This window comes from Perna viridis, chromosome 7, assembly GCF_037379345.1.
Source record: "Perna viridis isolate PV_CMFRI_1.1 ecotype Kerala chromosome 7, ASM3737934v1, whole genome shotgun sequence".
NCBI classification, from domain to species: domain Eukaryota; kingdom Metazoa; phylum Mollusca; class Bivalvia; order Mytilida; family Mytilidae; genus Perna; species Perna viridis.
In genome coordinates, this window is record NC_142451.1 from 49190519 (window position 1) to 49203755 (window position 13237).

A 13237-nucleotide genomic window follows, 5' to 3' on the forward strand; every position below is an offset into this window, starting at 1 on the left:
GGACGCGTTTTTCAACAAATGGTCGGCATTCCTATGGGAACAAATTGTGCTCCTCTACTTGCTCACCTTTTCCTTCACTCTTATGAGGCTGACTTAACAGCTGATCTGATCCGAAAGAAAGAATATCGTTTAGCTAAATTCTTTAATCTCAGTTTCCGCTATATAGCGGTATAAAATCCTAATTTGGGGATTTGATATATCTCATCTACCCCAAAGAACTTTAGATAAAGGTTACTACAGACACTTTGAAGTCAGTCTCATATCTTGACCTACACTTAGAAATCGATGGTAAAGGAAAACTATTTACCAAACTTTACGACAAACGTGATCACTTTCCATTCAGAATTATCAACTTTTCTTTCATCTGTGGCAACATCCCTTTAGCACCTGCGTATGGAGTGTTCATACCACAACTCATACGTTATGCCAGAGCTTGCAGAAACTCTGCAGACTTTTTGTATTGCGCTAGAATTCTAACAAATAAGCTTCTGGAACAGGATTATGTTGCTACAAGATTGAAGCCATTGGAGTTTTATGGTCGTCATCATGAACTCGTGGATCGTTACGGTGTATCCATCTGCGCTATGAAAACTGATTTGTTCAACGTGTCATAGTTTCCCTTTCCTCTTTCGACTACCCCGGACTTGACTTTTTATAAGCAACTCGGCGGGTGTTTTAAGAAAAGTAGAGGACGCTAATCCTACCAGTGCACCTGGTCCAAGCTTCTACTTTTTAGTGGAGTCCGAATTGCTCATTTGCTTTTGTTACTTTGTATGTATGATTTTAGTTACTTTATCTTCTTTGTTGTGTATGTCTGTTTTCCATGTCTGGTCTTTGTCCATGGATTACATTCTTTTGATTACCGCTATAACCTTGGTTCCATTGATTACTCATTCACTATTTCATAGTTTTTCTTTCCTCTGTAGTCTACCCTGGACTTGACATTTTATAAGCAACTCGGCGGGTGTTTCTAGAAAAGCAGACGACGCCTACCTTACTTAGAATCTAAAACCACTAATATTGCAGAACAGAGAAATTTCAAAAACTCAATTGCAAACATTGATATCTTATTGTTCTAGAAATATTTTTATCCAAGAAAGTGAATATTTTTTCTTAATTGTGTAAAAAATGACGCTACAACACAATGAAATGCTAAAAGAAAGAAATTTCTATTGTTTTTGATCGATTTCCGATGAAGACAGCGGCAAGTGACCCTGTCTTTACTGGAAAAGCCAACCAATCAAAAGCGAGGTAAAAAAAGTAGTCCCGGCAAAGCTCATAAATATTCATAAATAAATACTAGTAAAATGTCAAAATTTCCTCCTTTTGGCACCTCCCCTTTTCAAAATGTCTGAACCCGGCCCCGCATTTACACTTAACAATGAAGTCGAACGAATGATCTCTGTGAATCATGGAATTATAATTCTTTGCAATTATACAGTAATTGGTTTAACTGAGCATTTATTTTAAGGTATTTATTTTAACTGACATGACATACATTTTCACACGGGCGCATTAATTTGCTCCATTTTTCAACGTCATTCATTCGTATAGTTGTATTTATTTTAAACGAAAGAAATGGGTTCTTGTACTCGTGAATAGTGAAGATCTGGGATATCTTTCACTCGTGTGAGAAATTCTACGTCTTTCCCTCGTTCCGCTACGCTCTACTCGGGAAAAGACGGAATGAATTTCTCACTCTTGGAAGATATCCCAGATCTTTACTACGCATTAATTTAAGAACCAAATAGTCTTAAGAGGACTAATGATAAAAAGACAGGCAGTCATGTACTGTATTCACAACTTTTTTATTAATAGAAATATAATACTACATTTCAAACAGTTTTTTGTTTCCTATGACAATTATTGAAATAATCGTAATCATCAACTCGATTTTGTTGGAAAATGTTCATGTCAGTTCATAATGAAGCGGTAAGGGACTAAAAACTAAGTATGTTCATTCACAAAAAGATATCCTTTTTTGAAATATACATGAAAATATATAACTTCTTTCATATTGGTGGTTCTGTTTTACTCCAATATAATTATGAAGTAACAGAAAATAAAAATATAATACAAGATCAATAATAATTCAAGACAGGACCTTAAATAAGTCAACTGAATTATTAATTTTTGTCAAGACCTTTATAGCTTATCAAAAACCAAATTTATTTTGTGATTTGTGAAGAAAATAAAAATAGATCAAAAATCATTAACAGATTTACAATGAAAGTCCTGTGATGACATTGTTCTATAAAACTGCATAAACATAATGCACTATCATTACATAAATATTGCATATACATAATGGCGTTTATTAGAACAACGCATTCGACTTTTCAAAGCATTCTTATTTATTCTAATTGTAAAGTGATATTGCACACACACACACACACACACACACACACACACACACACAGTGTCCCAAGACATTCCCATCCTTCATGTCTTTGTCCCTGGATTGCATTCTTTTGATTACTGCTATAACCTTGGTTCCCTGGATTACTCTTCTTTCATACAATGAAACTTCACCTCAGAAATTTGGACTAGATATTCGTTTTCATGAATAATGGTATGATTCTTGCAGTCAGTTTGTCAATGTCTAATCATTCATGCTGATAGATTAGGCGTAGTAATTCACAATGGCACATCTTGATACCCTCACAAAGCATGACATATATTGATAGTAGTTTTTACATAATGATATTTTCAACTGCACTGTCGAACAGTTCTTGCAGAGTCAGTTCCGACATCGTCATGTTGTTAGCACCGTTTTCTGACGATTAAATGACCGAGACTCACGTGATGAACTTGTATGTGTAGTCAAACAATAACGTAGTACACATTGACATTAGCTCATTGAGTCGGTACATTGGGAAGTCATGTTCCGTCAGACATTGCTTTCGACGTCTGTAAAAGAATATGTTTTCATAGATTTAATATAATTTAGCATATGGCACTTGATTATGGTCTTTGTGTGTTGTGTAGGTGTTCGCTGTTTATTTACTTTTTTTTCTTACCTGATAATCAGCTTACCTTTCCGGTGCATGTTGTCCACCCGGGTTACTCAATTCTTTTAAGTTCGTGTGAATGTATTCGTTTTTCTTATTTTTCTAATCTTTTGATGCATGTTGTTCGTTGTTTTTTTTTCGATTTTCTAAGTTTTCTCTCAGTCTCTTGGTGGTGTTTAATATCACTTTGTTTAGATAATGTCATGGGGGTGTGTTAATTTTAACTGAATTAGTGACAAATATAGCTTTCGATTTATACACTTCCCATTTACATCATGTACAATCCCCCAATATTCCTTTCTCCGATTCTAATGTTCCCTATAAACAATTCTCAGTTCTACCACTTCCTATCCTCTTCGTAGAAAATACCCATTCCCTATTACCCACTTTACCCCTTTCTCACCTTAGCAATTTTCATGATCATATTTCTACATTCGAACTCAATGTTTGATTTTATTTTAAATTCTTTAACATTTTAAAGTACTTTTTGTTTCAATAAAATTAAATATTCATTTTAAAAATAAATAAACCCATTCGCTGACTCTTCCATTCAGAATCTTCATCATCCCCATTCGAAATTCCCGTTACCTATTTCCCGTTCCCCAATTCCCATCACTCTAAATACCATAGAATGGACAATTTGTTACTTTAAGGCTGCACTAGCGTCAATCGTAGCATTCACAATAGTAAGGAGACAAGAGTCAAACGTAGTATTTTACTAATGCTTGGACCACATACATGAAGGCTTTCACATTGTGAATGTATGCTCATTGGGAAAGGAAGGACCCATATGGACAATGTAAAATTAACACAGTCCAGGGCGGTTCAATGGTTGAGAAACAGTCTAGGAGCAAGGAACAAACGGACATATTTCAAATATAAATCTTACCAATTACACCAGTATATGAAATTCTCAGCCGGTTTATTTTATTTTCTACGTATGCTATGAATCTTCGGGTTGGAGTAAACTGTTTAACACGCTGTCTACACAAAGGACATTTCGTTTGTCGCTTCAGTGATTCTGCCATACATTTTGAGTGAAATGCTGAAAAAATAAGTGTTTTAAGGGATTGAAATGATGCTAAGTATGTGTTTTGTATTTGTATGAAAAATAAAACAATCAGAGCACAAGATAATTTCAAAAGCTGTTTATTTTGTTGTTGCCCTTGTCAAGTTTACAAAAAAACATATGATTTCTGTAAAGGAAAGTAAAAGTTTTGCCAGTATATCACCACAATGTTTGTGGTATCCCTGAAACAGTCAACCCTACAGCCTGAAATATAACTATAAATTGCACACAATAAAAACAAACTTCTAAATAATATAGTTTGATAGCGACGATAGTTATGATTAAAGATTCCAAATAACTGTAAACCGCTGGTGTATGTATTATTTTTGTTATTTTATGTCCTTTGTTGTGTGTGCCTATTTTCTCCGTCTGATGACACTCTTTTGATTTCCACTAGAATATTGATTCCCTTCATTATTCTTTATAACTCCATACGGGCGAAGTACAAACAAGAGATTTTTTAAAAATATTACTTACTGTGGTTACAATGCAATTTGACAACTTGGCCCATTCTAGAATCCTTGGAATCTAAACACACTCCACATGCAGAGCCTACATTGTAAAACAGATATGATTATTTCACATTAGTGTCTACAATTTTTCCGTAGTGCCATATTTTTTCAAGGAGTTTAAAAACCAATATCTAATTAGCATTTAATGTCAATTACTATACGTTCTGTTTGGTCTCTCTCTCTCAGAGATTCGCCTTTTCTTTGCGGAAAAAAAATGTAGTGTCCTTTTCATATCTCTTTGCGTTGTTAACATTATAAATACCGCTTGATTTCTTGAACTGTTTTTTTGTTTTGTTTTGTTTTGTTTATTTTTTTTAAGGCTTTGGATGTTTTCATTGCCTTGGATTTCTATTTGAAAATTAAAATAACGTTTTAAAATCATATTTTTTTAAATGTCGTGGTTTTACAATTATTACAACACTTACATTTTATAACTGACTATCATTTAAGAAGATAAGGTACTTATACATTAAACAACTTTTGTTTTGTAATCATGCTTTATTTTCGCTACAAAAATATGAACTGAATGCCCTTAATGTCCGTAAAATTGACGGTATTTTGTCAAAATGTTAAAATGACACAAGAAGTTAATGACCGTACCATAATGGAAAATGTTATATCATAAATAACATGGATGGATCATGTATATATTTTTATGTCAGAGTTAAAAAGACATATTATTTATTTATATCACCGACCTACAATAAAGGTACATTCAAAGATTTCTAGTAGAATACCAAAGGAAAACAAAGATTTAAAAAAATTACAACGTGACACAGAATCAAAACAATAAAATGACCAAAACAAAACAATTCCCGGTTCAATTTCTCGTCATTTTAACTGTAAACCCTTTTACTATATTTTGCTCAACAAGTCTTTAAATTTTGTTGTAAGCAAGAATAAAAATCAGTTTCCGTAGACAAATGAAACCAAACGGAATTTCTTAATTTATGGTTTTACTTAGTATTTGTTAGTGATAGTTCTACAAAATATTTTAAGATGCTTAGAGAAGATGAAGTAAGGAGGATGAATGTGGGTTTATTTAGGGTAAATAATGACAATCCTGGCATTTATAGCTGTAACAGTAGAGTGTTTGAATCAATCACTCAATTAACAAAGCTTACACATCTCAAGAATGTACACCTGTTTTTTTGTTTTTGTTTTTGTTTTTTTTTGTTTTTCAGTTTACTTAATCGTGTATTGTTTTCTACAAATTCGATGTCATCATAATCAAAGTAAACCAGATAATACTTACCCATAATTTTGGATACCGGAATATATGTGGCCTCTCTGTTTACAATTATCTGTAATTATATATTCATTTATCATCAACAGAATTCTAAATATAAGCCTAAGTTACATAATACAAGACAAACGTGTTTTATTTACATGTTGACGTCAATATCATTTTAAAAATTGTAAAAAATGTAAAAGAAAAATCAAGGAAACCAAGGTTATAGCAAATTTTACTTTCAAAATGATTACATACTTTTATAAGAGATTCAAGATCATATTCAACCGGTAAAAGTCATAAGAATTATGTGAAGAACTGGTACTGTCTTTTCTTGTTAAATTTTGGTTTTGCGTTTTATCGACCATGCAAATAATTTGTTGGTGGACAAAGACAAGATATTGCCATTCAGTGCGCATTTGAAGGGTTGGGCTGTGCCACTTTATCGTTTTTCAGTTTTTTTCTGTAATAGTTGTGTCAGCTAGGACATCGTCCGATGGAATTTTCGCCCACATATCGATATTCAGTTCAGGATTAAGGACAGTGTCAGCTAGGACATCATCCGATGGAATTCCCCCCCCCCCAATATCGATATTCAGTTCAGGATTAAGGACATATTGCCAAAATGTTTTGTTCAGTATGTAGTAATCAAAACCAATAGTCAAAATTAATCACGGGATCCAAAATTGGCACGAGGTCAGCTTTTAACGGTACAATTCAAAACAAATTACTGTAACATCTTGTATGGTGTCACACTATTTTACCATACTTAAAAAGGCATAGCCACAAAAAAAATTATATTACACGAACATATTAAAGTATGGTGCATATTTCTCCAATTTCATGTTTAAACGTTTGTACCAGTCAACCTTAAAATATTTCTATGTTTCCAATCGGCGACTACTTCCGACTAATTATATGTAGTTTACAAAGGAGAAAAAAAAACACATTTCTTTCTCAAGACACCTTGCGCCATGAATCAGATTTAGAATATGCTTTAAACAGTCATATGAAAACGGCAATATAATTCTACTTGAACGAAAAATAATACTGTTTAGGTTGGTAAACAAACAACTGTCTGGACTGAAAAGAATAGAATCATTCGTGCACATACTCATAAGGATTGACAGGAAGAACTGCAACAGATGTTATATGTTTTGGAACCAAAAACATTTCTCTCCGTGCAGTTTATAATACATCAAAACATATAACTTCCGAATTCATGCAGAAACCATAATATTTTCATATTCAAAGTCCTATGGAAAACATATAATTAATTGCCTTATGATTTTCATTCATTTGTGATTCATTAATTATATCGTTATTTATTTTCAAGAATTAAACCGTCGTCATCGTCAACTCGAGGATCGTTACAATGTATCAATCTGCACCATAAAAACTGATTTGTTCAACGTGTCACAGTTTTCCATTCCTCTTTCGTCTAGCCAGGACTTGGCTTGTTGTGAGCAACTCGGCGGGTGTTTCTAGAAAAGCAGAGGACGCTTACCCTACCGGTGCACCTGGTCCATGCACCCAATTTTAGTGGTGTCCGAGTTGCTCAATTTACTTGTGTCAATTTCCTTGTATTATTTTGATTATTTTGATTATTTTATGTTCTTTGTTGTGTTTGTCTGTTTTCCATGTTTGGTCTTTGTTCCTAGATTAATTTCTTTTGATTTCCTCTAAAATCTTTGTTCCTTTGATTATACCCTTCCTTAAAACTTGTATTTCATATTTCATGGTGGTCCTAAACATATGGCAAAAATATGCTGTTCACATGACTTTAAAACATACGAAAAACATACATTGCAATTTTTACTGTGTAGTAAACAAACAATTTTCATTTTGGCTTAAACATACCTGTTTGTCTTTCTTTTTATTTTGTTTATGACATCGACAGAGCACTGCAATACCGACTGCCAGGAATAACGACAGGACTATGACAACTGTGGCGACGATGTCACCCACCTTAAATTCAGCTCCACTCATTCTAATAAAGCAAAAAAAAAAAACATTGTTAATAGAACATTATACGAATAAGCAACCAAAATTGTTGAGAACGTTTTGTGGGGTGTTAGTATTTATTTAAATATTCCAAATCGAATTCAAATGCTTAGCAAAAAAAAAAAAAAAAATATGTGAAATATATATCTTAATCGTTATACATTCATTATGGCAATTTACTAATTTACTAAAACTCCACTTTGTTTGCTTTGAACTTTTGTTTTGTTGCCGATATAGGTCTGTATATATTGTATTTTACTGCTTTGTGATAGTTTTTTTTTTGTTTGTTTTACGGTTTTTTGTTCTGTAAATATAATTATCCTCTAAGCTTCTTAATGGTTAGTACACAGACGATATTAGTCTTTTTTCGTTTTGTTTTGCACTTTTCAAATCCTAATATAACAGAAATGCACTATTTGTTCGATAAAGATGTTTTTCTCTAAATATGCATGCTTAATATTCATAGTATGGTGTGAGTGATGAATAATTTGACATAGCTAAATTGATGATATGTCAGTTTCTAAATTTTACCAAGGTTGCCGTGTTTTTCTACTCGTCATTTAGATTTTTTACTTGTGAATGTTGACCTGTGTTTAAGTCTGATGCAACGCATGTCCAAGTGTCCGTGGGCACTGACAAGATAACATAGTCAGACATCCGGGCAACATGTAGGACATTTGTGTATATTTCGTTGTTTCCTGTCCTTTTCCGCGGATTGGTCATTGTTTGTGATATGACATTATTGGAAACTTTGTTTGAAACATTAACAGATGTTTCATATTGAAATGAATAACTATAATAGTGATATATTGACCTGGAATGTTTGAATTCAAACGTTATTTAAGACTAAATCACGATATATTAATGTGATGACGTTGTTGCGTTTCTTGCTTGCTGACATGATTGATGTCAGTGTATTCACCATTGTACTTAAAATACTTTTATTAAAGTATTATTCCAAGAGATATGTATTTTTCTTGTGCAAATTATCGGGTTTGCAGACTTTGTTATATAATTGCGTCCAGTGACTGAGCAAGATCGTATTATCGTGGATATATTTGTCATGAATGAATTTGGTTCTTATGATATATCTTGGACTTGTATACCTACAGTGTCTAATCCGAATACTGTATAAACAGTTTTTTTTATGCACCATGAATCTATGTAAACCGAAAAACTGCATAAACCACACGTAATGTGTTCAGTTTAGACGTGTGTATAAACAAGGTATTAACAAAGGCAGGTCCAGAATACAGAGGGTCATAAATAGAAATTAAAAGGTGGTTGCAGACTATTATATTTGCCCATTTGTACCAGTCATATTGGTAAAGTCTCAACGAAAGGGAGATTCTAATATCCGAAATCCATCTCTTGATATTAAATATTTTTTTATATTATTTTACTGATTGGTCTAGCTTCTATGGAAAAGAGTTATATGACAAATTTAGCTGACGTCATCCCGATAGAGTTGTTATTCAAAATATCTATTTTCGTTATATTAGATAGTAGATGTTGTTCAAGCGGGAAATGAAAGAACCAATGTGTAAGTACAGGGTAACGAAATTTTCCATTATCTATTTATAAGGCTTATTACTGGGTATCATTATACAAAAACCTTATACATTCAGTCATATTTGATTATTCGGTAGTATACCAGGTATTTCATGAATAGCCTGCATCCTCGCCTATATTGTAATAATATCTAATAAGAATTTAAGAGGATCTAAGTCTGAAGGGTTTAGATTTGCTTCATATAGATTAATATCTTGTCTTCTATATAAGAGTAACGGTTATGCCTCAAAGAATAATGGTTTCCGATGTACGGTAAAGCTACAATAAATTAAAAAATTCAATTATTCTCTTCAAGATCGTATCATCAAATTTAGAAGAAAAATAGCTTTCAAAGAAAAATAATTGCCGACTAGCACCAGCTGACACATTTGTTTACACTGCAATGTTTACATACATGCACACTCTGCATAATCAGAAGAATAATATGAGAAAAACTTACATGCTTGCACTTTCCAAAGACGCTTGATTTTTCATATATAATATTCTCCAAAACTAATTTCAAATGCAATAATACAATAACGACTGTCCACTCTTGTAAATAAGCGACTTTTGGAACTTATATGATCCGAATCGAAAATCTTCTCGGTACCACGAGCCGAAGACATGATAGATTTTTTTTATTTGCAAGGTGAATGCTATTTTTATTCTTTCTATGTAGAAGGGGTTTACCTATGTTCGTTCGGTATTTAATTAAGCCAGTTCTATTGTTAGTACGAGTGTGTATTGGATGTAATGTCAAGGATTTATTTTAACCAATAAATACTTTGATCCTTGTATTATTTTGTGTTACATGTGTCTTATGGGAAGTGAAGGACTGACATTATTTTTAAAGCTTTATAATCGGTGACATAGGATACTGTTTTATAAAATATATTGTTTGATAATATTTTGTCAGCTTTAGTACTTTTAGGACTATTGCCAAATGTGCACGTACGTTTAGTGTGTCTGGTGTCCGACTTTTAATTTCTGATGAATAGTTGAATAGGTACTTTAAAAGAGGATCTTCTCGTGGATAACATTTTGTTTAAATTTCTGCAATGACATAACCGTCCTGTGCACCAGTTTTGAATTATAAAAAATAATAAAGACAAATGTAATTTTTCTTGTTATGATATGCATGTAGATATGGTATTGCACGACAAGCATTTTCACTACATGTTTTGGGTAATGTGTTAGAAAGAGCTTTCATTTTTTTTATTTAACAAGGTTAATAGAAACCATATGTCATGGAAACGTATAAATTGATTGAAAAGTGTGTGGGTGGGAGGACTTCTGTGAAGTTTTACTGTAAAGACAAATAAAACGAACTTTGTGAAAAAATGATGAAATGCATTTTTCCTGGTAAAATAAGGGGCTTCAATATCGGCGAAAATAAAAATAGAAGTAGAAATCAGAGAATCTACAGACATCGCCAAAAATGTGAAACGGAATCAAAAAGTTTTTCCTTTTTTTAAGCGGGAAGAAGGGCCGCCATAGCTTTGCTAATAGTTAGAGGTGTTAAAACTTAATACATACATTTTTCACCAATTCCTCACAATAGATCGAGGATATCATTTCAGGTACATACGCCTGGTAAAATGGTAAGGGGGTTTTCCTAATCTTACAGCGAACTTTTTTCCATACACCACAACAGTCAATGTTCAAGTGGTGTATATTTACATGTGTTAACTTATAGGGTTGACTTCCTGTATAACGTTTTGATTGTTTTGTTTTAACGTTTTTTCTTATAACTGTGCTGCAATCGCACATGGAGTGGTCTTATTTGCAACTCAGTATAATGTAAAATTATTATAAAAAAAAAAACGACAAAATTCCTCCTTGACTTATGACAATAAAAGTAACACGTCGAAGACGACGGTCCAAGTCCAAGATATTAATGCAGTCTCAGTACATTTTGTTTGTTATTTTACATACACGGGACTTAATCGGAAATGATCCAATCGATAATAAAAATATATATATAAGATCACTTGTTGTCAGATATATCTGCCTTAATTCTTTTTTTTTTCTTTCTGGGACTAGAAAGTTGTACTGTAAGTAAGGCAACTTAAAGAGGGAAAGAAGGACAGAGCAAAAATTTGAATGGTTGCATTGTTTGTTTTTCAGACTTTTGAGAAGGTCGATGAAAGCTTTGATATTGTTTTTTTTTTTTGTTTTTAGTTTTTTTTTTTGCAAATATGACACATTTCTACATTCATAGTTCATAGTCCTATCACGCACCGCTTTAAGCTGCTATGCAATAACACACACAAACACGGCGTGATCATATCCGCTACTGATGAAAAAAAAAAAAACATCGAAATTTTAGTTAAAAACTAATCAGGTAAAAAAGTAATAATGCTTTACTTACTCAACTGTGACATGTACATGTATACCAGGTCATATACACACATTTTCAACTGAGTTATGACACAAAAACAAAAGGAAATAATTCAGAATACTTCACTGTGTACTACATAAGTGGAGCATTGCTGACTGATGTACAATGTTGCCGATTCATATATTGATTTTAAACACATGGTTTAAAATTTCATTATAAGATGCACATATTTGCTGAAAGAGCAATATTTGAATGTAGGCTAATAAAATGCATCGGGGTGCGGTTAAATAAACAGAGGTCGACTCCTGAACTGATGGGCAAATATGGAGATAAAATTGATACAGCTCTGGATTTTAATTGTGATTAAAGGAAAGGTTTCAATCTTCATGGAAGTGGTCAAATAACTTAAATACTTCCAAGAAGACATTTAAAAGAAAACATGGACAGACACCTAGAGGGACAGACAATGCGATTTTTTTAAATATCCCAAAATTGTGTTTCCAAAGGTTATGATAAAAGAAATCAAAGGCCTAAATCAATGGAGTGGAAGCGCTTTTGAGTTCTAGTCCGAAAATAGGGAAATGTCCCATTTTTTTTTGTTTGAAATAAGTCCCATAACTCAAAAATGTATCGCGGAAATTACTGGAAGTGTTTTCTAGTTACAGTGCAAACAAGGGAAGTCACCCTTTTTATGAAATGTAGAGTCGCATAACTTAAAAACAGAAAATCATATTTTATGACAATTGAAAAACGGAGCTAGTTAACATTGTTTATCGAAACAAACTATTTCAAAAGTTTCATGAAAATAGATTCATAAAAAGTAAGCTACTCTATTACTATTAAGAAGTGTTTCAACCATCTGTAAAACATCGCAAAGGCCTTTTTACTACAGGCTTAAAAAAGAGAACGTGAAATCTACAGAAAGTGTTGTATAGTAAAACAGACCAAAGGTTGTTTCTGTAAACGATGTATACCATAAATGGTAACATATATGAAACCTACTGCCCGTGTGATTTGTGTCAAGATTTTGTTAGTTTAGGAATGTATTGAAATCCTTTCTGTATTGTAAGGAGAACCCTTCGACGTGACTAAGGCTGTGTCGTGAAGAAAATACTTAAAAAGCCTCTGTAACAGCACTGGATGGTGACCATTATACTGGAATGTGAACTAATTACTGGCCAATATTACTTCGCTAAATGTTATGATGAAATGATAGCCTTATTTGTTACCCTTGTCTTTGTATCGCTGCTGACAAGTTCTGTTTAACCGGTTTGAAAAAAGAAAAACGAGCGTCCTCATCAGGGATTACCAGTCCAAGAAGTTAATATATTTTCTGTCTAGCATGCTGATATTTTCTTAAATCAATCAATCCACACCATGATCATATATACATAACACCCAGTATTTATTTCTGCGTGAGCTATTCAATTGTAAGATAGCTGTCTATTTTGATTTGTAATTGCGAATCTTTTCCACATCCTAATTCAAGTTCGACCTCGTCCGATTCGCTTTTCTTTT

The 13237-nt window shown here is 32.8% G+C and overlaps 1 protein-coding gene across 4 annotated transcripts; it reads right to left on the reverse strand.

Annotated features, from left to right (window-relative positions):
* Positions 1 to 1050: 1050 nt before the first annotated feature.
* On the reverse strand, positions 1051 to 11886 carry LOC148613105 (uncharacterized). Of its 4 annotated transcripts, XM_088595143.1 has the most exons (7): positions 10915 to 11034; positions 10334 to 10450; positions 7684 to 7813; positions 5848 to 5896; positions 4558 to 4632; positions 3901 to 4056; positions 1051 to 2910 (listed from the first exon to the last, which is right to left on the reverse strand). In XM_088595143.1, the coding sequence occupies exons 3-7, from the start codon at positions 7810 to 7812 to the stop codon at positions 2891 to 2893; spliced, it is 429 nt and encodes a 142-aa protein (XP_088451269.1). In that variant the 5' UTR covers position 7813; positions 10334 to 10450; positions 10915 to 11034; the 3' UTR covers positions 1051 to 2890. The 4 variants fall into 4 exon arrangements, with proteins under 4 accessions (XP_088451269.1, XP_088451267.1, XP_088451268.1 ...); XM_088595141.1 differs by lacking the exons at positions 10334 to 10450; positions 10915 to 11034 and adding an exon at positions 11750 to 11886 and having other exon boundaries at positions 1089 to 2910; XM_088595142.1 differs by lacking the exon at positions 10334 to 10450 and having other exon boundaries at positions 1089 to 2910; positions 10915 to 11047.
* Between the last annotated feature and the right edge of the window lie 1351 nt (positions 11887 to 13237).

What these genes read in the sequence shown, in the direction of transcription:
- LOC148613105 (XM_088595140.1), bottom strand. Translation starts at nt 9,873, where the DNA reads ATGAAAAATCAAGCGTCTTTGGAAAGTGCAAGCAT. An exon ending in CAAATTGCATTGTAACCACA is followed by an intron (nt 4,057 to 4,557) that starts GTAAGTAATATT and finishes TTATTTTTTCAG; the next exon opens with CATTTCACTCAAAATGTATG. An exon ending in TTCATATACTGGTGTAATTG is followed by an intron (nt 2,911 to 3,900) that starts GTAAGATTTATA and finishes ATTCTTTTACAG; the next exon opens with ACGTCGAAAGCAATGTCTGA.